General features: G+C 48.5%; 1 protein-coding gene across 4 annotated transcripts in view; it reads left to right on the plus strand.

Annotated features, from left to right (window-relative positions):
- MTOR (mechanistic target of rapamycin kinase) overlaps positions 1–20,388 on the plus strand; it is a 2,476,747-nt gene that overhangs the window by 522,384 nt on the left and 1,933,975 nt on the right. For all 4 annotated transcript variants that reach the window (XM_069609933.1, XM_069609934.1, XM_069609936.1 and 1 more), the window contains 2 exons: positions 17,866–18,028; positions 18,745–18,837. In XM_069609933.1, the coding sequence (XP_069466034.1) occupies positions 17,866–18,028; positions 18,745–18,837 (256 nt within the window). The remainder of the gene's footprint in view (positions 1–17,865; positions 18,029–18,744; positions 18,838–20,388) is intronic.

A 20,388-nucleotide genomic window follows, 5' to 3' on the forward strand; every position in this document is an offset into this window, starting at 1 on the left:
CTGATGTGCGACAGGAGGGCCAATACCATTAGGGACTATGCCAGCACCATTAGTCCGTTTCTGCGCGACGAGGCCTCCGCTTGTTCAAACATCTGATGCTTGTATGCAGGCGCTGACAATAAGGATCACTCATGAAGGTCCACTGCGTCAGGGAGGGGGCGTCAGGGGGACAGTAGTATGCAGGCAGGCTTCTGACGCAGTCCAGGAGCACGCCACCCAACCAAGCCCCCACATGCCAGGTATGGTGTATGTGCCAGCAGTAAGAAGGGTATATGGGACAGAATCGATGGCGGCTGTTAAGCAGTACACGGCCGCGTCTTCCTGCTGTGGTTGCCTGATTTCAGATTCCTGGAAGTAATGCGGAGCACCAGATTGCCCCTATGATCAAGCAAGAGGTTAGGAGCAATGCGGGGGGGGGCTCCAAGATAGGGGGAGAAGGTTAGACTAGCACCTTAGGGTGCGTGGTGTGGCATGTAATCGTTGTCTCCACTGTCCGCCATGCGTGCCGTGAGAGCGGGCAACCCTAGACGCTCAGAGCACTGCAGTGGGGATGGGGGGCAGGGAGGACCATAAGGCGTAGATTGCTTTGCAGATCCCTTGCTCCTCATGCGCCGCTGCATGGAAGGCATGCACCGCGGGGCTCCCCCAAAACCCCCTGCAGCGCCGCTGTTGCGGGTCCTACTTTGCACGCAGGTATGTCCTGTCGTAATGGTAAGCGGCGGGAGTGGATTCACAGGGGCACCAGGTCGCCGAGCCAAGTGCCGGGGTATCCGTCTCCCAGCCGCACACAGTCCGATAACCCGCCCAGCAGGCAGAGCGGCCCGGAGGTTGGGCGCCCAGACGACAGTCCGGGAGGACCCCCAGGAGTCACACGGTCACCCGCTGACAGGGCCGGAGGTGGAATGGGTTTGATGTCCTCCGGTGCCGGAGGGCTCCGTCGCGGGCAGTGCGGTGGTGGCCAAAAAGAATCCAGCAGTCCGAAGGATGATGATGCAATATGACTGTTGAGCCTGTTCCCGGTGCATGGCAGCACAAGCGAGGTGCACTGCCAGGGCAGCGACGCCCCTCCCCTACCAGGACCGTGGTGCCTCGCCTCTCGATTGCAGGCTGGGCTGCACCGCGTGAAGCCGCAGCACGGGTAGTCTCAGGGGGATTACGCGGTGCAACTGTATCTCCGAGGTTTTCGGTCTTCTGAGGCTGAGAGTCGGCCAGTATCTGCAGGTGTGGCGTGTGTAGAGGTCAGCCCAATATAAGCAGGATTCACTGAACTGCAGCGGGTTATTCGAAAAAAGGTTAAGCCTTTATCTTCACTCCACTTACTTTTTGCACATTTGTCATAGGAAAATTGTCTAGTCCTTAAGGCTGTCAGTACTGGGAAATTATGTTTCCCCTTTCTTCTTACATGTTTATTTTGTTTGGTAACTTTGTATCATTGCACAATGCAGTGCAATGGAGTAGTTTCTATATGACCCTTGCATACACTCAGGATTTTTGGTTACATTTGATGTGCCTAAAAGACAAGCTGGTGGCAGCAGTTGCATTTTTACTATTTTTGCAATGCTTTTCTTTAGCCCTACCACGTTTACCACGTTTGGCTACTAACTGTGGCTAGTGTTGCTGGACAGCTGCAGCATGTGGCCAATTGGCTCTGACATTGAAACAGTGGGGCACATCCTCCTGAACAAGGCTGTGTCTCTGTACCTCTTACAGGAAATACTATGGATAAAGAATGCAGTGTTCCCTACGCACTCCCATGTTGCTGCGCTTGGGGAAGCAAATATGGAAGAGAACGATGAAACTGTTGAAACTTGAGGAGCCGTACTCCCCCCAGATACCACTTGCAGCACTTAATGGTACCACAAGAGAACATCTCCAACAGAGCAGAATTCACTGCGAACGCAAGGGAATCATCACAATCGAAGACCTAGTGCCAGAAGGGGAGATAAAAGAATTTCAGGAACTGATGGAGTCTCATGATCTACATAGAGGCCAATATATAAACTATGTAAGGCTTGTAAAAACAATTGAATGATAGATGGCCGACTCCGACGGAGCGGCAAACAGAAAACCTGACCCTGGGACTTCTCAATGACGTAACGGAAGGAGGACACATGGTATCTAGAATTTATCAGATGTTGGCAGAGGAACTCCCCCAACATACAAATAAAGGGAGACAAGTTTGGAAGCGGATAGTAGAAAAGGAAATAACAGACAAACACTGGAAAAGGGCGAAGCTCTACCCGAAGAATATATCAAGAAATGCCAGGTTGAACAGAGAAGTGCTCGAACCAGCAAACCCGTATGCATCGAGGACCAGAGCTGACAGTGTGTAACGCAAACTTGGACCCTCTTCTGGTGACCTGCCAAGTCCTAATAACAAGAGAACATCAATCTTTGGAAAAGAGATTGAGAAAAGAGCTACCTGGGAAAGTGAAGAATGGTGGGCAGCTCTATTCGAAGGATCCAATAACAAATTGACGTATGATTTGATTTATTTCTTGGGACATATGAGAAATTCTTTGCTATTGGTGAACATTGATCCTGGTTAATATCATGAAAAAGAGCATCCCTGTGCAAACTCCCCGGACTGAATTCCGAGCTTGCTTCTCTGTCTGTTTAGTTGATTTTGTACTTCCTTTGACTTAATACCACCAAAAGGGAAGGAACCCCCCTGAGAAGAAGGAATGGTATTTGATGAAAGGAGTTGTGATGATGCGATTGTTTTATTTCCTTTTTTTTTAAAGTTTGTAATAGACTGTATAAAAAAAATATATAGAAGAATCAGAGTTTGGCAGTGATTTACAGTGGTACTTCCCTGATCCCTATGTCCCCTTTTAAAAGTTTGATAACTATTAGAATGTTTTAGAACATTTTGGCTTTTGCCATTGCTTGCTCACGCGAGTATTCTAAAACTCAGGAACAGTTTTGTTGACTGCAACAGAGTGTCCTCTAACTCCTGGAGCAATTCGCAGGTCCCCAGGACCCTTAACCTAGTTTTTTCCTGCTTCACAAACTTTCTTGAAACTTTGCTAAACGTTTGGGCATAAGGCCCCATTCATCACAAGGCTGGACTTCTGAAGTTAGCGTTGTGTGATTCCTGAGGGTACGACGTTCATTCATCGGCCATTTTATTTCTGCTGCATTTTTTGCCAAAAGGGCATATAAGGGGTAAGCTCCGCGACTAAATAAATACATCAAGTCCCAAAAATTCCGGATGATCACTCTTCAGCACATCCGACAGCAAGAAGAGGGGGGCTTCCTGTCGTCGCTGGACTTGGAGGAAGCATACTTTCCCATCCCCATTCACAAGGGGAACCACAAATGTCTGCGCTTTGTGGTTCAAGGGAAGCACTACCAATTCAAGGCCCTTCCCTTCGGATTGAAGTCGGCGCCAAGGGTTTTCACCAAGTGCCTGGCACCAGTGGCGGCGCAGCTGCGACTGCGGGGGATCCACGTCTACCCTTGTCTGGATGTGGATATTGCTGTCAATCGCACAACCGGGACCGTTCGCCTACTGACGGATCTGGGGTTCTCAGTGAACTATGCAAAGTCCTGCTTGACTACATCGCAGGACGTGCTGTTTCTGGGATTCCGACTCAACACAGTGTCGTGCCTGGCGCCTCCGTCGGAGGAGAGGATAGCGGCCATCTTGGGCAAGGTGCAATGGCTGTTGCCACTAAAGGTCACCACAGTGAGGACCATCAAGTCTCTGCTCGGCATGGTGTCATCATGCATCTACCTCATCCAACTATACAGGCTACGGATGGGTCCGCTACAGGAGTTCCTCGATGACCGTTGGATACAAGTGTCAGGAAGCTTCCAGGACAAGATCATACTCGGCGAGAACTTCCGTCGAGCAATAAGGTGGTGGTGAGTTTGCGCACATCTATCCAGAGGCACGGATTTCCAGACGCCAACGCACCAAGAGACGGTCACGACAGACGCCTCTCTGGAAGGATGGGGAGCCCACACCGGAAGTCTTCACGGAAGAGGCCTGTGGCTACCGGAGGAGAAAATATTGCACATCAACGTGTTGGAGCTGCGGGCAGTGTTTTGGGCCCTCAGTCTTTCCTTCCATCCCTCAAGGGCAAGGTGGTGCGGTGTTAGGGAGAATTCTCTCTTTAGGCTGAATTTCCTAACCTAGTGAGTCCCCCAGCAGCTTTGCTGGATTTCTGGAGTTTGTTTTTTTCTCCTGCCAAGAGTGAAACTCTTTTTCTCCCACTCTTGGACATAATTTATGGTGTTCCTTTGACTGTTAATGTGTTTTATGGGCTATGGGGTCTTTACTCCATAGGGTCTCATGTGCTTTTACTATGGGCCTCATTCCAAGTACGGCGCTAACCAATGGCGCTATTAACGCCTTGGTTGACGCCGTACCTGGACCAGCAGTGCCTTGGTGGATGGTGGAATTACCGCCCCATTCCAAGGTTGGCTGGGCGGTAATTCCCCATTCACCAAGGCTCTTCCCCATTCCCAAATGAGCCCCCATAGGGCTCAATGGGAATGGGGAAGATGCAAATAACGGTGACCGTTCATTACGGTCACCGTTATTGGCTTGGAGGCCCCTTTGCGCCCTCGACTTTAACACCTGCTCAAAGCAGGCGTTAAGGGCGAGGGCGCAAAGGGAACTCGGAGTATGGCGGTAAGGGATCACCGCCACCGGTCTCGTTACCGGTGGCCGCTATCCCTTACCGCCATACTCAGAATGAGGCCCTATGTGTGTTACACAGCACCCTCCGTGCAGTGACACAGGGGTGTCATAGTGACACCCCACCATAGACTCCATACCCTGGGACTGACTACTGTCTCCCAGGGCATGTTAAGTCACCATTGGCTTTACTAGTCCCAAATTATTAACAGAAACCGGTACAAACCGTCATATTGTGGACGTACTGGTCGGGGCAATTCAATTGCCCCGGGGTCTGTTAGTCGAGGGGGCACGTCTCCGTCCCCCCTGATCGAGTTTTGGCAGTGGATACTACTTTTTATATTCGACCGCGAATATATCCCTATGGGATTTTCCCATTGTTCGAGGCTACCAACTTTAATTATTTAATTCTCATAGCCTCGAACATACCGCCGGTTTATTTATTTAATATTAATTCGCCGGTTGGTATTTTTTGCCAGGACTCGATTCTAAAATGGCGTTTGTGTTCTCTTCTGTGACTCCAACCCAAGTCGAGCCCTTTGTTCCACTTTTTGGCAGGCTTCTCCACAGAAGCCTCCAAAAGTGGTGCCACTCTGTCTGGGTACCACAGGGTGTGTGGGAGGGGGTTTAGGCACCCTGGACTGAGTTACCTTGGTAACTCAAGTCGCACTCTTGTGTGATTGGCCCAAGTGGTGAGCCGGCCGGCTCACCACTTAGCATGTTTGATTGACAGCTAGGCTGAGTGAATGGGGGTGTGCTGCATAAAAGCAGGGCTTTGGGGACTGGAACTTCAGAAGTCGCCACAGGACCTGAGAATCCGACGAGGGAGAAGCTGAGCCGGCCTACCACGACGACACCACCGGTGGAGCCCTGCGGAACCGACTCACCACTTCCCGACGACAGAGAAGATCTCCCGGCTGGAGAGGCTTCTTCCCCTGACTGGTGGGCACAACCAGTTTACCTTCTTTTCCTCGCATCCCAGGACGTCTTGTGGTCGAATTGCCCGTGCCAAGCACCCCGGCAACCGGATAGCCACTTACCACCCCGAATAAAAGGGCCACTCCTTTTACCTGAGAACTCCGCGGCTGGTTTCTTCCCTGGCAGTGCAACGGACTCCTGTCTTCCTCCCCGACGAGATCCTCTCTTCCCCCGGACGAAGCACCAACTTGCATCCGCTGCCAGGAACAACTGCCCCCGCTGGAGTATTCTCACCACTTTAAGGTACCTTGTCCGCCAGGCCTCCCTTTCTAAAGATTGCTACAAGGTAATAATAATCCCTTAACCTTCTGGACTGGGCTGGCCGCCCTGACCTTCTAACTGGTCTCTTTCTCTTGGTCCAACTCTTTTTGAACCTTTGCAAGACCCTTGTGCACTTCAACCGTGTGACCTTGGACACATTTCGTTCTGATCCTCTTATAGTGGATCCGGCCTACTGAACTCTAACTTCACGGTTCTACTTGCCTTCCTCTCTTGTTTTGTTCTTGTGGAAGTGTTGGGATCTGTTTCAAATTATACTCTGCTTTTCTCTCCCTTTTAAAACGAATTATTAGAGTGCCATCTGCGTTAAGCGCTCACCGCTGTCTGAAAATAAGTGGGGCTTTACTTAAGACTTGTCTAATATTCTTCTAAGGGAGTGTATATCTTTTAGTGACCGTGTTTTTGAACTGCTTACTATTAGTGCCTGTGTGTTTTTCTAGATGTGGTTTTTAAATAAATAATTATATCTCTTTTACAGCAAGCTCTGGTCAGTGTTTACTTGTTCTACTGTGTTCTTCTGACCTATTGTGAATACTCTGTATACTGCCTAACTCTTCTTGAGGGAAGTCTGACTGCTCAGCCACAGCTACCAAGTGAATCTGTGTGGTACAGACTGCTACCAAGTGGGTTTACTGCCAAACACCTGTAGTCTTAAATCTTTTGCAGTGGTCCCAGAGGGAACTGCACAGGTTTTTGCCTAACATGCGGGTCTTCACAGACAATACCACCACAATGTTTTACATCAGGAAGCAGGGGGCACCAGATCCCTGCCACTCTCCAGAGAAGCACAGGAACTATGGCACTGGACCATCGCCCAGGTGATGTTCCTCATCCCGTTTCATCTGGCAGGAGTGAAGAACATAGTCACCGACTCTCTCAGCAGGGAAGTGCGCTCTTGCCACGAGTGGGAACTTCGGCAGGACCAAGTGAATCACCTGTTCCGTAGGTGGGGCAATCCCCAGATCGATCTATTTGCGACAGCGACGAACACCAAGTGCCAGAGGTTCGCCAGCAGGTTTCCACAGCCAGAGAGCATGGGGGACGCATTCTCATTCGCCTGGGATGGCCTGTTTCTGTATGCATTCCCTCCATTGCCGTTGCTTCTTCGACTAGTCAATCAACTCAGGTGGTCCCGGTGCAGGATGATCCTCATCGCAGCTGCGTGGCGAGGCAGATCTGGTACCCGGACCTTCTCGACATGTCAGCGTCCCCTCCAGTCAGGCTTCCGGTGGTCGCAGATCTTCTTGGCAGGGAAGGAGGCGCAATTCTGCACCACGAACCAGGATCGCTGGACCTGAAGGCCTGGCTCCTGCAGCATTAGAGTTTGGGGGTTACGATCTCCCAGCAGACTGCAAGGAGGTTCTTGCCAAGGCCAGAGCATTGTCTACTCTTAAATGCTACAGACATAAATGGAAGAGGTTTGCCGTTTGGTGCTGTGCACAGAAGATCGACCCTCTATGAGTCACTGCTCCGCAGGTGCTGCAGTATTTGCTGTTGTTGGCCAAATCAGGACTGGCCCATGCCTCCATCAAAGTTCATCTGGAGGCTATCTCCCCCTACACCATATCTCCGGGACTGTCTGTCAATGTGGTCACACCATCTGGTTAAGGAGTTTGTCAAGGGACTGTTCAGAGATCAGAGGGTAGCCAGGTTACCAGTGCAGTTTCAGATTTAGCCAGGAGATCAGCAGGGGAGAGGAGGAGAGAGAGCAGAAGGTAAAGAGCAAGGTCTTGAGGTGCTTCCAGAACCAGAGATGGTTCTCCTCAAGTTTCAGAGAGGCAGGGAGGCTGTTCCAGAGGGAGGCCCCAGCAGAAGAAAGACATCTACTACCAACTTGCTGCTTGGATAAACGACTAACACTGAGGAAGTTGGAGGCGGATGAGCAACAGGCTCGAGAAGAAAGATATTTAGGAAGAGAGAGTTAAAGGTATTGAGGTCCCAGTCCCCAGAAGGCCTTCTGGACAACGCAGAGTTTTTGACGTAATCTTCGCCGCCACTCGGAGCCAGTGCAGAGATCTCAGTCATGGAGAGATACGATCCCTGGGCTTGAGTCCAAGGACAAGTCGCACAGTTCTGTTTTGGATGACTTGCAGAGGGCGGAGAGTAGAGGCAGGCAGATTTAGAAAAAGACTGTTGCAGTAGTCCAGCCACACAGAACCAGAGCTCTGGAGACAGTGAGCTTCTGGGGAAGGAGAGGAAAGGAAGGAATACCTCTGAGGAGGTGCAGCTAGTAGTGTGACTTCTTAGAAACGCCAGAGATGTGAGGAGAGAAGGAAAGTGTGGAGTCGAAGATGACCTGAGGTTTTTAGTCTCACAGGTAGGAGCAGGAAAAGGGCCAAGAGAGGCCGGCCAGAGAGTGACAGGAAAGGAGGAGCAGGTGTGCCGATGAGGAGAATCTCGGTCTTACTGGCATTAAGGCAGAGATCATTGGTGGCGGATAGACATGACAGTCAGAGATGAGAGAAGGAGAAGAGGTGGCGGAAGGGAACCTGAAAATGAGTTTTCATCCGCATAGCACTGAAAGTTGGGGCAGAGAGCTGCAATGCGGTGAGCAAGAAGTGCCAGGTATTGGTTGAACAGCCAGGGAGAGAGGTTAAACCCCTGGGGAACAAACTATGTACAGATCGTGATAGCGGAGAGGAAGGACACGAGTTGGACCTGGGAGGGTCGATCGGAGAGGAAAGAGGTCTGCCAAGCCAGGGCCTGATCGGTGATACCCTGGTTATCACTGAGACGATTGACCAGGATGGCATTGCATGGTTGTACTATACTATTACAGTTGCTTTTCAGGTCAGTGGAACCCAGACTAAGGTAAGCAATAACGTTCAAACTTATTTTAGGATGGCCCAAGGTAAGTGAAACCCACAAAACACTTTTTAAGAATGGCACACAGCTATTCTAGGCAGGTAAAACCTAAGGGCGTAATATACTATTACAGTTGCTTTTTAGGTCAGTGGAACACAGACTAAGGTAAGCAATAACTTTTTGGCACACAGCTATTCAAGTTAAGTAAAACCCATGCACTTTTTTAAAGGAGCTACTAGACAGTTTTAGAATCTGTATAAAAGAAACCAGGGAATGCAAAACCCAGTTGGGGAACTTACACACTAATATTCTGAAACAAATAGTTAAGTGAAACCAACAGCATTACTTTCAGGAAGAGTCGCAACCAATTCACAGGTGAGTAAAACAACCTTACCTATACTTTTCAGAATGGCTTGACACACGTTCAAGGTAAGTAAGAACTTTTGCAACTGCTCACTCTCAGAGTTACAGTAACCAACTAACTCTTTCACAAGTAAGTACTTTTCAAACACTTATTATTTTCAAGACAGAATCCTTTAGTTATCCAGTCCTTCCCTATTCTATTGCATGAGTTCACTCAGAGGCAGAAGAGGGATCCTAGTGGTCTAGGTGCCAGCTGTAGGCAGGGTGAGAAAGAGTTCTGTTGCAGCAAAAGTCAGATAAGAACTTCACTTTAGAGTTAGTTAGGGTCCAGGGACTTCTGAGAAGACACTCTAGGAGGATTCCAGCAGTGGGCATGGGTGAACTAGATGAAAGGACTCACAGTCACAGAAAACACCCTAAAAGCTTTATGAAAATCACACAAGCTTAAGGTAAGTGTCATGCGCCGCATTCTCGGCTGGCGCCTTTGGCCCTGATGCCGCTTACGGACTTCCTGATTCCCGTCACGCATGACGCTACGTTTACTAAGCGGTCTAGTCTTTCTCCGCTTGAGTAACCGTAACGTTATTTAGCCACTCCTCTCCCATTGCTCAGCGCGTTGCAACCCTACACGGTCAGCTGCTTTTCCTCACTGCTGTGGTCTTGCTACACGCTGTTACTCCTTGCTCCTTGAGCCTTTTCCCTTTGTTTTTCCTTTCTACTCCTGTCTATTCTCTGGTCCCCGCCTTTGGGACTCTTCCTCCTTCCTCCCGTCTTTCCCTTGTTCCCGGCTTTCTGCTTCCCGTTTGTTTTACTTGCATTCCGGTGTAGCTGGAGTTTACGTTTCCCGGTGCTTCCTGTTTGCTGCTTTCTCCCTTCACTCATCAGTTCCCTACGAGCCGAGCTGCCATCAGGATACCTGCCGGTCCTAGGTTTTTTTTTGCCTACTTTGGCTTTTTTCCCCCTTTTTGTCCCTCCTGGGAGGGGGACACGGTCAGGGCGTATTTACACGCCCTCACTGTGGCTTCCTCTTGTGGGAGACACGCTCAGCCTCGAAAAAAAGAAAAGGACTACAAGGCACACCAAGCGTTCAGCCCAGTAGAGGAGGATTCCGACTTCACAGGTGAGGAGGTTGTAGAGAGAAAGAGGGGGGCTGAAACCGTATCAGAAGCCAGTGCTGACAGTTTGCAACGCCCCCAAACCACAACAAAGGCAACTCCTGAGCAAGTGCAGGAACTAATAGCTGCAGTGCAAAGCCTCTCCCTCGAAATGCAAAACATGAAAGCTGAAAACAACCTGTTAAAACAGCTGGTGGCAGTGAGAGAGCCCCCTAACACAGACCTGCCTCCCATGTCATTGTCCTCGGGGAAGTACGATGGTTCCCCCAAAACTTTAAAAGAATTCCTTGATGCTTGCAGGGTGTATTTTTCCTTCAGAACCCGCACCTATGCCTCTGATCATGCCAAAGTTGGATTCTTGGTGTCCAATATGATAGGGAATGCTCTTGCTTGGGCCACTCCCCTAGTCACGGGTAATGACCCTGTTCTTCAGAATTTCGATGCCTTTGTTGACTTAGTCAAACGAACCTTTGAAAGACCCGAAGTTTCAATGGCAGCTGGAGAAGACCTGATGGACATTCGTCAAGGACAAGTTGATGTGCTCTCTTACATCTCCTCGTTTAAGAGACTGGCCCTGGAGACTGGTTGGTCTGAGCAATCCCAATTTATTCTGTGCCGCCGAGGCCTTAGGGAAGAACTAAAGGACGAAATGGCTCACTTCCCTCATCCTACTTCCCTACAGGATCTGATGACTGCTGCCCTTCAGATGGAGTTCAGGATGCAAGAAAGGCGTCAAGAGAGAAGAAAGACATGCACTTCCTTTTCAAGGACCTCCTCACCTCCTTCAACAGCGCTCAAACCTCACGACGAGCCCATGCAAATCCGCACTACTCACCGTTCTCTAACGCCTGAAGAAAGAAAGAGGAGAAGGGAACAGGGTCTATGCGCCTATTGTGCCTCTGATCGCCACACGGTGCATAATTGTACTGAACTGACCAAGAAACCGGCGGAAAATGCAAACCCTCGAGCCTAGATGGGACGTGTTATCGAGGGCAGTCTTCCAGTCCCTACGTGACTATGTCAATTGATTCTTCAGACCCTTCTGAGGATTCCCGCCTTATGGTTATAACGGTCAAGGTTACTGTCCATGGCAGCCCAGTAGAGACGCTGGCTCTCTTGGATTGCGGGGCCGCCGGGAACTTCGCTGACACCCTTTGGGTAGACAAAGTCTGTGCTACACGGATAGATTGCAGACACGGCCAGAAGGTAGAAGGAGTAGACAGAACGCCTTTGAGTTCAGGACTCATCGTTCAGACGACTGAACCCCTTCCTCTCACTATTTTCCAGCATTCAGAAGTCATTACTTTTGACATCATCCGGGCAGCCCACTTTCCCCTAATCTTGGGGATCACCTGTCTGCGGCAACAAAATCCAAATGTCAACTGGAAGTCAAACTGTTTGCATTTCAATTCCAGCTATTGCCAAACACACTGTTTCCAAGAAGCAAACTACCAGGAGATAAAGATCCCTCCCACTGTTCTCCACACGACTGTTGGGGTGCATTCCATTGACAAGGTATTGGAAGAATTCCCTATGGTGTTTGCAGAATCTGCTCCCATGGCATTACCACCCCACACACCGGAGGACTGCTCCATCGAGCTGATACCTAATGCCCTGGTGCCATTCGGCAGAATGTTTGCATTATCCAAGAATGAAAAGGACACCCTACGAAAGTGTTTGGATGACAATTTATGCAACGGTCTCATCAGACCCTCTAAGTCCCCGGCAGGTACTCCTTTGTTCTTTATCCCAGAGAGGGATTCCAAAGACCTCAGGCCATGCATCGACTACAGGGGACTCAATAAGGTAACTCGCAAGGACAGGTACCCTATGCCCCTTATTCCTGACATCTTGGAATCGGTACAGGGAGCGACGGTTTTCTCCAAACTGGATCTGCGCAATGCATATCACTTACTCAGAGTAAGTCCCGGAGATGAATGGAAGACGGCCTTCAGGACGCCTTTTGGCCTGTACGAATACTACGTGATGCCCTTCAGACTAGTTAATGCTCCTGCTATTTTTCAAAGGTTCATTGACCGGATTTTTTCAGACTTATTGTTTATATCAGTGGTCGTTTACCTTGACGACATACTTGTTTTTTCACAGACCATGTCGGAGCATCTGTTACATCTTACAGAAGTCTTGGAGCGCCTTAAAAGACATCATCTACTGGCCAAACGTGAAAAGTGTGTGTTTGGGGCGTCTTCGGTACCTTACTTGGGGTTTATCCTCTCACCACAAGGTGTACAAATGGATCAAAAAAAGGTAGAGGCTATTCTCCATTGGCAGGCTCCTTCCTCAGTTAAATAGGTACAGAGATTCCTGGGCCTGGCTAATTTTTACAGGCGTTTTGTGCCAGGTTTTTCCAATACTGTTCTACCGATTACCAACTTACTAAAGAAGACATCTGTGCCTTTCATCTGGAGCCCTCAGGCTGAAGATAGCTTTCAACTCTTGAAGAAAAGCTTCTGCAGCGCTCCCATCCTACGCCAGCCAGACCAAAACAAGCCTTTTATCGTCGAAACAGATGCCTCTGCCGCGGCCATAGGAGCTGTTCTTCTACAAGAGCATGACAACGCTGAACACCCTATAGCCTATTTGTCAAAAACTCTCACTACGAGCCAACGGAACTATTCCGTAATTGAACGTGAACTTCTGGCCATGAAAAAAGCCTGTGAAGTCTGGAGACACCTACTGCAGGGGTGCAGTCACCCTTTCGTAATCCGGACCGACCATAAGAATTTACAGGTTCTACAGTCAATGGAGTGCATCAATTCCAGACAAGCCCGATGGGTGCATTTTTTCTCACAGTATGACTTTAGCATCACTTATATTCCTGGAAGACAAAATACCTTGGCAGATGCCCTGTCCAGGAAGTCGTTTTCCTCTCCTTTGCCTCTTCCTGCCCTGAGAAATTGTTTCCCAGGAACCGCATTGTTGCCACTATCTCCTCCTTGTTTCAACAGATAAAAGAAGCTGTCTCCTCACATCCTGAACCCCGAGGCATGACTAAAAAGGATGGTCTATACTTGAGGAATCAGAGGATCTGGGTACCGTCCAAACCTCTCCAGGAAAACATATTGTCTTGGTGCCACGATCTCAAAACGGCAGGCCATAGGGGGCAGGGTAGTACCTTGGACCTGGTCAGAAGAGCCTTTTATTGGCCAGGGTTGTCTGAAGACGTTAAACGTTACGTAAGGACCTGCAGAGTCTGCTGTCAGAGTAAAAACAACACAAGGAGACCCATAGGTCTGTTGCAACAAGATTCCATCCCGGAACGTCGTGGAGTCATATATCCACTGATTTCATTGTGGACTTACCCTTGTCACAAGGATGTTCATGCATAATGGGGACTATCGATTCTCTCACCAAAATGGCTCATTTTTCTCCACTCCCTGGTCTACCAACTGCCGATGGTATGGCATTGATTTTCATCAAAGATTTGTTTCGACTCCATGGTCTCCCAGACAAGATCGTATCAGACCGAGGGAGCCAGTACGTCTCCAAATTCTGGAAGTCCCTATGCGCTGCTCTTAATATCCAGCGCGCATTGTCATCTGGCTATCATCCCCACACTAATGGGCAGACGGAGCGTTTAAACGCCACCCTGGAACAGAATTTACGCAGCTACGCCAACTTGGAACAAGACAACTGGGTGGATATGTTGCCGACGGCGGAGTTCGCATATAACAATGCCAGTCATTCCGCAAGCAGAATCTCTCCCTTCTATTGCTCGTATGGATTTCATCCCCGAGCCATCATTCCTCTTTTCCCCTGCCAACCTGCACTTCCAGCGGTAGCGGAGGTACTATTCCGGATAAGGGAAACCCAGGACAAAGCTAAGATTAACCTCAGAGACAGCCTCCAGGCCTACAAGAGGCAGGCCGACCGGCACCGGCAGGTAGCACCTGATTGGAAGGTGGGCTCCAAAGTGTGGTTATCCACTAAATACCTTCCTAGATGGTCTCGACCATCTAAGATGTCCCCCAGGTTCATTGGTCCCTATCCCATTACTGCAAAAATCAATCCAGTGGCCTTCCGCCTAAAGCTGCCACATTCTCTTAGGCGGATTCACCCAGTGTTTCACGCATCACTTTTGAAGAGTGCCGAACAGTCACAAAGGGCTCGTCCTTTCCCGACTCTTTCTCACTCACTTGATACCCCCGAGTATGAAGTATCCGGGTTGCTGGACTCTAGGTACCGCAAAGGGCGCCTGGAATACCTGGTGCATTGGAAAGCTTTTTCCCATGCGGAGGACTCCTGGGAACCCAAAACACACATCCACGCCCCTGTCCTCCTCTGGAAGTTTCACTGCTTGCATCCCGGTAAACCTGGGGTCTGGGCCTTGGCGGGGGGCATACTGTCATGCGCCGCATTCTCGGCTGGCGCCTTTGGCCCCGATGCCGCTTACGGACTTCCTGATTCCCGTCACGCATGACGCTACGTTCACTAAGCGGTCTAGTCTTTCTCCGCTTGGGTAACCGTAACGTTATTTAGCCACTCCTCTCCCATTGCTCAGCGCGTTGCAACCCTCCACGGTCAGCTGCTTTTCCTCGCTGGCGCGGTCTTGCTACACGCTGTTACTCCTTGCTCCTCGTGCCTTTTCCCTTTGTTTTTCCTTTCTACTCCTGTCTATTCTCCGGTCCCTGCCTTCGGGACTCTTCCTCCTTCCTCCCGTCTTTCCCTTGTTCCCGGCTTTCTGCTTCCCGTTTGTTTTACTTGCATTCCGGTGTAGCTGGAGTTTACGTTTCCCGGTGCTTCCTGTTTGCTGCTTTCTCCCTTCACTCGTCAGTTCCCTACGAGCCCAGCTGCCATCAGGATACCTGCCAGTCCTAGGGTTTTTTTTTGCCTACTTTGGCTTTTTTCCCCTTTTTGTCCCTCCTGGGAGGGGGACACGGTCAGGGCGTATTTACACGCCCTCACTGTGGCTTCCTCTTGTGGGAGACACGCTCAGCCTCGAAAAAAAGAAAAGGACTACAAGGCACAACGAGCGCTCAGCCCAGTAGAGGAGGATTCCGACTCCACAGATGAGGAGGTTGAAGAGAGAAAGAGGGGGACTGAAACCGTATCAGAAGCCAGTGCTGACAGTAAGTAAATACCCCAGCCAACATAGTACCTCAGCACAGAAGAAGAGTTGCAGTAGGAAGACTTCAGTATCAGAAATAGTTGCTATTGTGTTTGCAAACCTAATTCAAACCTCTGGCGAACCTCGTGTTTGGTTCATTAGGTGTTTGTCGTCGCTGACCTGCTGCTCCAAGTATTGTCTGCCCAATACTAGTTTGTTAGAGAAAAGGTTTTGAGAAAAGAGCAACTCTGGTCGCGCCAAACTAGATTTTATCCAAGATTGAGTCACTTGTTTTGTTTATAAAAAGTTTTTAATTTATTTAGACATATTTCCAATACTGTGAATTATTATACAGATTTAAGTTACAAAATTCTTAATTTCCTGGTCCTCTACATGTGTTTCACCAGCAAATAGAGTGCTGGCTCATCAGGAGGAAATAGATGGATAGGGTTTTGGTTGTGACGCTAATAATGGTTAGGCTTATTAGCAGTTTCCATTGTGTCCCTAATATTGCAAGGATTCACCCTCTTAACATGTGTTTGCAAGTTGAGATGTGTAGTAAGATGGAGGAGCACATATAAGGGCTCAACACTAGTGGCTGGGGCCAGTCCTGCCTGTAGGTAGGGATGCCCTATGGTAGGATTTGTTTGTCTGACAAAATCTCTTCCTAATACCCACCATAAGAGGCAGATGAAGCGGGCCGATGTATCTGTAGACAAAAACCTAGTTGATGGATTTCTTTGTCATGAAGACGGATGGCAGAACTTTGGAAGGAATTTAGCAGCAATGGTCTATGGGGAAGGCTCCAGGCAAGAGTTTCTTCATGGCTGGATGTGGCTCTGTGGTTTTGGCGCCCTTTTCAGGATCCAGAAGAAAACTGAATATCTCCAGTCAAATTCTCATGACTTACAAGGTCCAGCACTCTGTTGAGGTGACTTTTCGGACTCGATTCACGTTTCTGGGGGACCTGCAGGATGCCACCAAAGTTTCAGCTCGATTCGGAATTCGGAAGACCGTGCACCGCATGCTGGCTCAGGCTCCCACGATTTTGGGGTATTGAAGCCCTGCAAGGTCGCTGCATGGCGTGGGATGGCTCAAAAAGCAGGTCTTCTTGAGTCTAGTGGATCTCCCCAGGCTTTGGGTCAGGGTCGTCGTTTTCTGAGTCCCGAGCTCACTTGGAAGGAATGGTAACAGCAGATTCCGGTAACACAGCAGGCTCTGCGGTCGCTGGAAATCATCTCAGCGGCGGATTCTTCATCTTCCTCTTGGGATTTAGGTCCAGTAGTCTACTACGTCTTCAGCGTCCAGGATAGGACTTTCATGCAGGAACCCAGCCAATCAAACAGACATGCAACATTCAATCCTGGGGGGTTGGCAGTCAGCTGCCCAGTTTGAATTGGATTCTCACAGGCAGGCTGAAGACAAAGGGCTGCAGAGTTTTGGACTCCTTCCTTGCACCCTGCCTTCACAGACACTCTGCAACCTGGGGGGCTTGCCTGAGGTCTTCCTCGAAGATAAAAATCACACAAAGGAAAGATCAAGAAGGGACAAGAAGCGCAAAAATGGTGAAAAAGACGACCAAGGCCATTTTGGTCAAATGGGCACCCATGTGTGCCTTTACAGCAGCTGTGAAAACAGCCGCTGTAAAGGTGCACCAAATTGGTAAAAAGGTTCACTGTCACCAGCCATTTTAAGGTAAGCTTGTCCCTGTAACAGAATTGTTACAGTGCTAGTGAGAAAGGGGATATCACTGTGTGCTGGTTTCACCTAACAAAATGTAGAAGGGATAGAAATATCATTCCTACCCTTGGGAACTGTAGTTCTCACGGAAATACCCAAAATGACCAAAATTAAGTCTGAATGGCGTATTTGACCGAATTTAGGCTGTATGAAAAGTTTGTGCCATCAAAAATTCAATCAAATATGCCATTTTGAACCCATTATAGCAAACCAGGGGAACAGGGATTGCGGGGGTGTCCCCCGCTCCTCTTGTTCGCTATAATGGGAAGAGGGGTAGCCGTGGTGGCTCCCGCGTAACTCAATACAAATGTGTTTTAAAAAGGAAAGGAAAGGACCCTACGGCGCTGGTTCCCACGCAACGTAAGTGCAGAGAACCAGTGTCACTGGGAGTCAGGGGAGTTTACGGCAGCAGCCAAGGAGGTGTGCTGCAAATAGGTAAGTGGGGGGCAAGGGAGAGAGTGTATTCCTAAGGTATGGCTTGTTTCACTGTAACAGTCAAGTTAGCTAACGTCTTTTCGGCCGCAAACTTTTCAGTTACGGGCACCCAAATACGTTTTCACAAGGTTAGCCAGAGAAAGTAAAAGGGGAGCCTTAAGGACAACCCTGTAACAATGAAAAGGTATATACCAAAAGTTGTCAAAGAGGATACAATTAAAATGACACTATGGAGAGTCTTAAAAATGACACCTACTAGTCCAGAAAAAAGTTCTGGGGTTCTCACAAGTGAGGTAGATTTAGCCCTAAATTTAGAATCTTACCTAACATTTGATAGTCTCTGGAATTGAAAATTGTGTCAATTTTTTAAAGTTACATATGTGGTATTTCTATCCGGGGCTCACAGGTTGGAGGTAACAATCAGTGTTTTATTTCAGAGCGGCCTTGGAGACTGTGGACAGGCTGACTGAATCCCTGGATTTCACAGATTATGCTTCAAGGATTATCCATCCAATTGTTCGGACCCTGGACGTTTCTGTAGAGCTGCGGCCCATGGCCATGGACACCCTGTCTTCACTTGTCTTCCAGCTAGGAAAGAAAGTAAGTTTCACCTTAGATCAGCCTGCGTTTTGATGGCTTGTCATTTGGGATGTTTTAACAGGTGGTGATGCATGAGCTTGGAAAGGCTAACTAAGTAGAATGCAAGGAAGTCATAGCAATCTGTCTTTGTTCCCAGTTTCTTACTTACCCATATCCCCATGTGCCCATATTTCGATCTACCTCAAGCTTGCTATCTCTACCATTGTCTACCTTACCTTGCTTCATCCTGCCACTCCCACACTGGCCAAAATATAACTGCCACCCTGTACCTCTCCATTGCCTAATGAAAACTTCCCACAAAAGTGTATTGTAGATTGTTATCAAGGCCCTATGTTGGCAATACCTTAGTTTCCTCTTATATTGATTTACTCAAGATGATTCAGAGTTTTGTGTGTCTCTTAATGCATTGTGTTTGCTAGCAAAGGAGTCTGTATCTTGCTAGTCAAGCCTCAGTCTTTCTAATGACCAGTACCTAAGGCAAATAATGTTTGCCATGTACAGAATATTAATATACACGTCACAGACTCATGCTGCTGTGCCCTACCTTTCCCTGCTTCATCTCTTATTTTAATTATGAATAGGTTATAGACCCATATGTTCTTATTCTCTTACTTTACTCCCTCTTTCTTCTTATTGTTCCTCTTTCCCTCTGTCAATATTGTCATATGTTTGCCCGTGTAGATATGGTCTTACATATATTTTTGCTTTCTCTGCAGTACCAGATATTTATCCCTATGGTGAACAAGGTTTTGGTGCGTCATAAAATAAACCATCAGCGTTATGAGGTGCTCATATGCCGAATTCTGAAGGTGAGTAAATGTAGTTGTGTATGAGCGAGGGGGGGCTATGGAGCGAGAGTGTAAGGGAGGGAGAGGGATAGTGGTGCATGGAAAGTGAAGTGGTGGGGGGTGTGTGTGTGTGTGTGTGTGTGTGTCTCGGGGGGGGGGGGGTAGTTGTGCAAGGTTCTGTAACAAAGGCGCAGTAGGGACAGCTAAGTACAGATCTGCAAGAGCCAATTAAGGATCTGTTACAGATTACAAAGCAAATTCATACATATAGTGTATGTAATTGGGAGATGGGTCATCTGGCATGAACATGGTATGAAACTGAACAGCAGCAACTCTAGTTTACTGAACTAGGTTATGTCCTTAGAGCAAGGATGCGATTCAAATCAACAGGCTAGCAAGAAATAATCGGGCTAACAACACTAGAAAAATACATGTTATCTCTCTAAACCTGTAGTTCTGCTGGCTATATCAGATCCATTGAGTGATGTGGGATCTGGTGGCATTTTACTTTAGGTCCGTGGACGTACATGAGATTTGGATGGTGCCGAGCAGCTGCCATCATTGTGCAATGATGTAGGAACTGCAACCAAGTTAAGGGATTGTTAGGGGGTTTTTTCAAATTTATGCCAAATCCCCTCTGCCTGTGAGACCCCCCAGCACTTTTTGCTGTACTTCTGGACATTTTTTGTGTGTTCTCCTGAATAAGGGGAACCTTTTTTCCTCATTCATCTTTTATGCTCTGGCCATGGGAAACCCCGTTCTATGTTTTTTTTACTTTGTTTTATGGAGTAGTTTGTGAAAACTGATGTTCCCAAAAATGGAAGGCTATTTGTATCCTTCTTACCTTTTTATTTTGTGAGATCAGCACACACCACCTTATGTGTACTGCTGAGGGGTTACATAGTATCCCCTTTCTCACTGCTCCTGTAAAATTTATGTTACAGTGACAGTCATACCTGAATGGCTGGTGGCAGTGGTCGTGTTCTACCGACCTTTGTGCATGTTCATAGCCGCAGTAGTGCACAGAAGGGTCACCATTGTCCCATAATGGCAGCCGGGAGTTCCTATTAAGAATATTTGAGATGCTGCAACGTGGTCTTCCACCCACACCTTTGTCATGCATTACTCCCTGGATACTTTCCAATGTCAGGATATGACCATTGGTAAAGCAGTGCTTTATTCTACCATCTGATTGGGTATTTCTAAATTCTTCTCCCTCCTCCAATCAGTGATACTGCTTTGGGAGTCTGTCAAAGATGTGGAATACGTTGGAGGACACAATCCATTCGAAGGACAAGTTACTTACCAACTGGTAACTTTCTTTCGACTGGATGTTCCTCCAACGTATTCCTCATCGCCCTCCCATCCTGCCCCTCTGAAGAATTTCCTATGTTATTGCAGCTTGTGTTCCTGCAAGGCTATGTGCAGTCGAGCAGGAATTTTGTATATGAGCATGTCACACGTTGTGGACGGGAAAAAACATGAACTGAGGCTACGGGCGCAGTGTGTCCTATTTATAACATATGCTGACGTCACCCTTGACAGAGGCCTTCAAGGGACCTCGACCCTACG

This window comes from Ambystoma mexicanum, chromosome 8, assembly GCF_040938575.1.
Source record: "Ambystoma mexicanum isolate Mex_15411 chromosome 8, UKY_AmexF1_1, whole genome shotgun sequence".
Lineage (NCBI taxonomy): Eukaryota > Metazoa > Chordata > Amphibia > Caudata > Ambystomatidae > Ambystoma > Ambystoma mexicanum.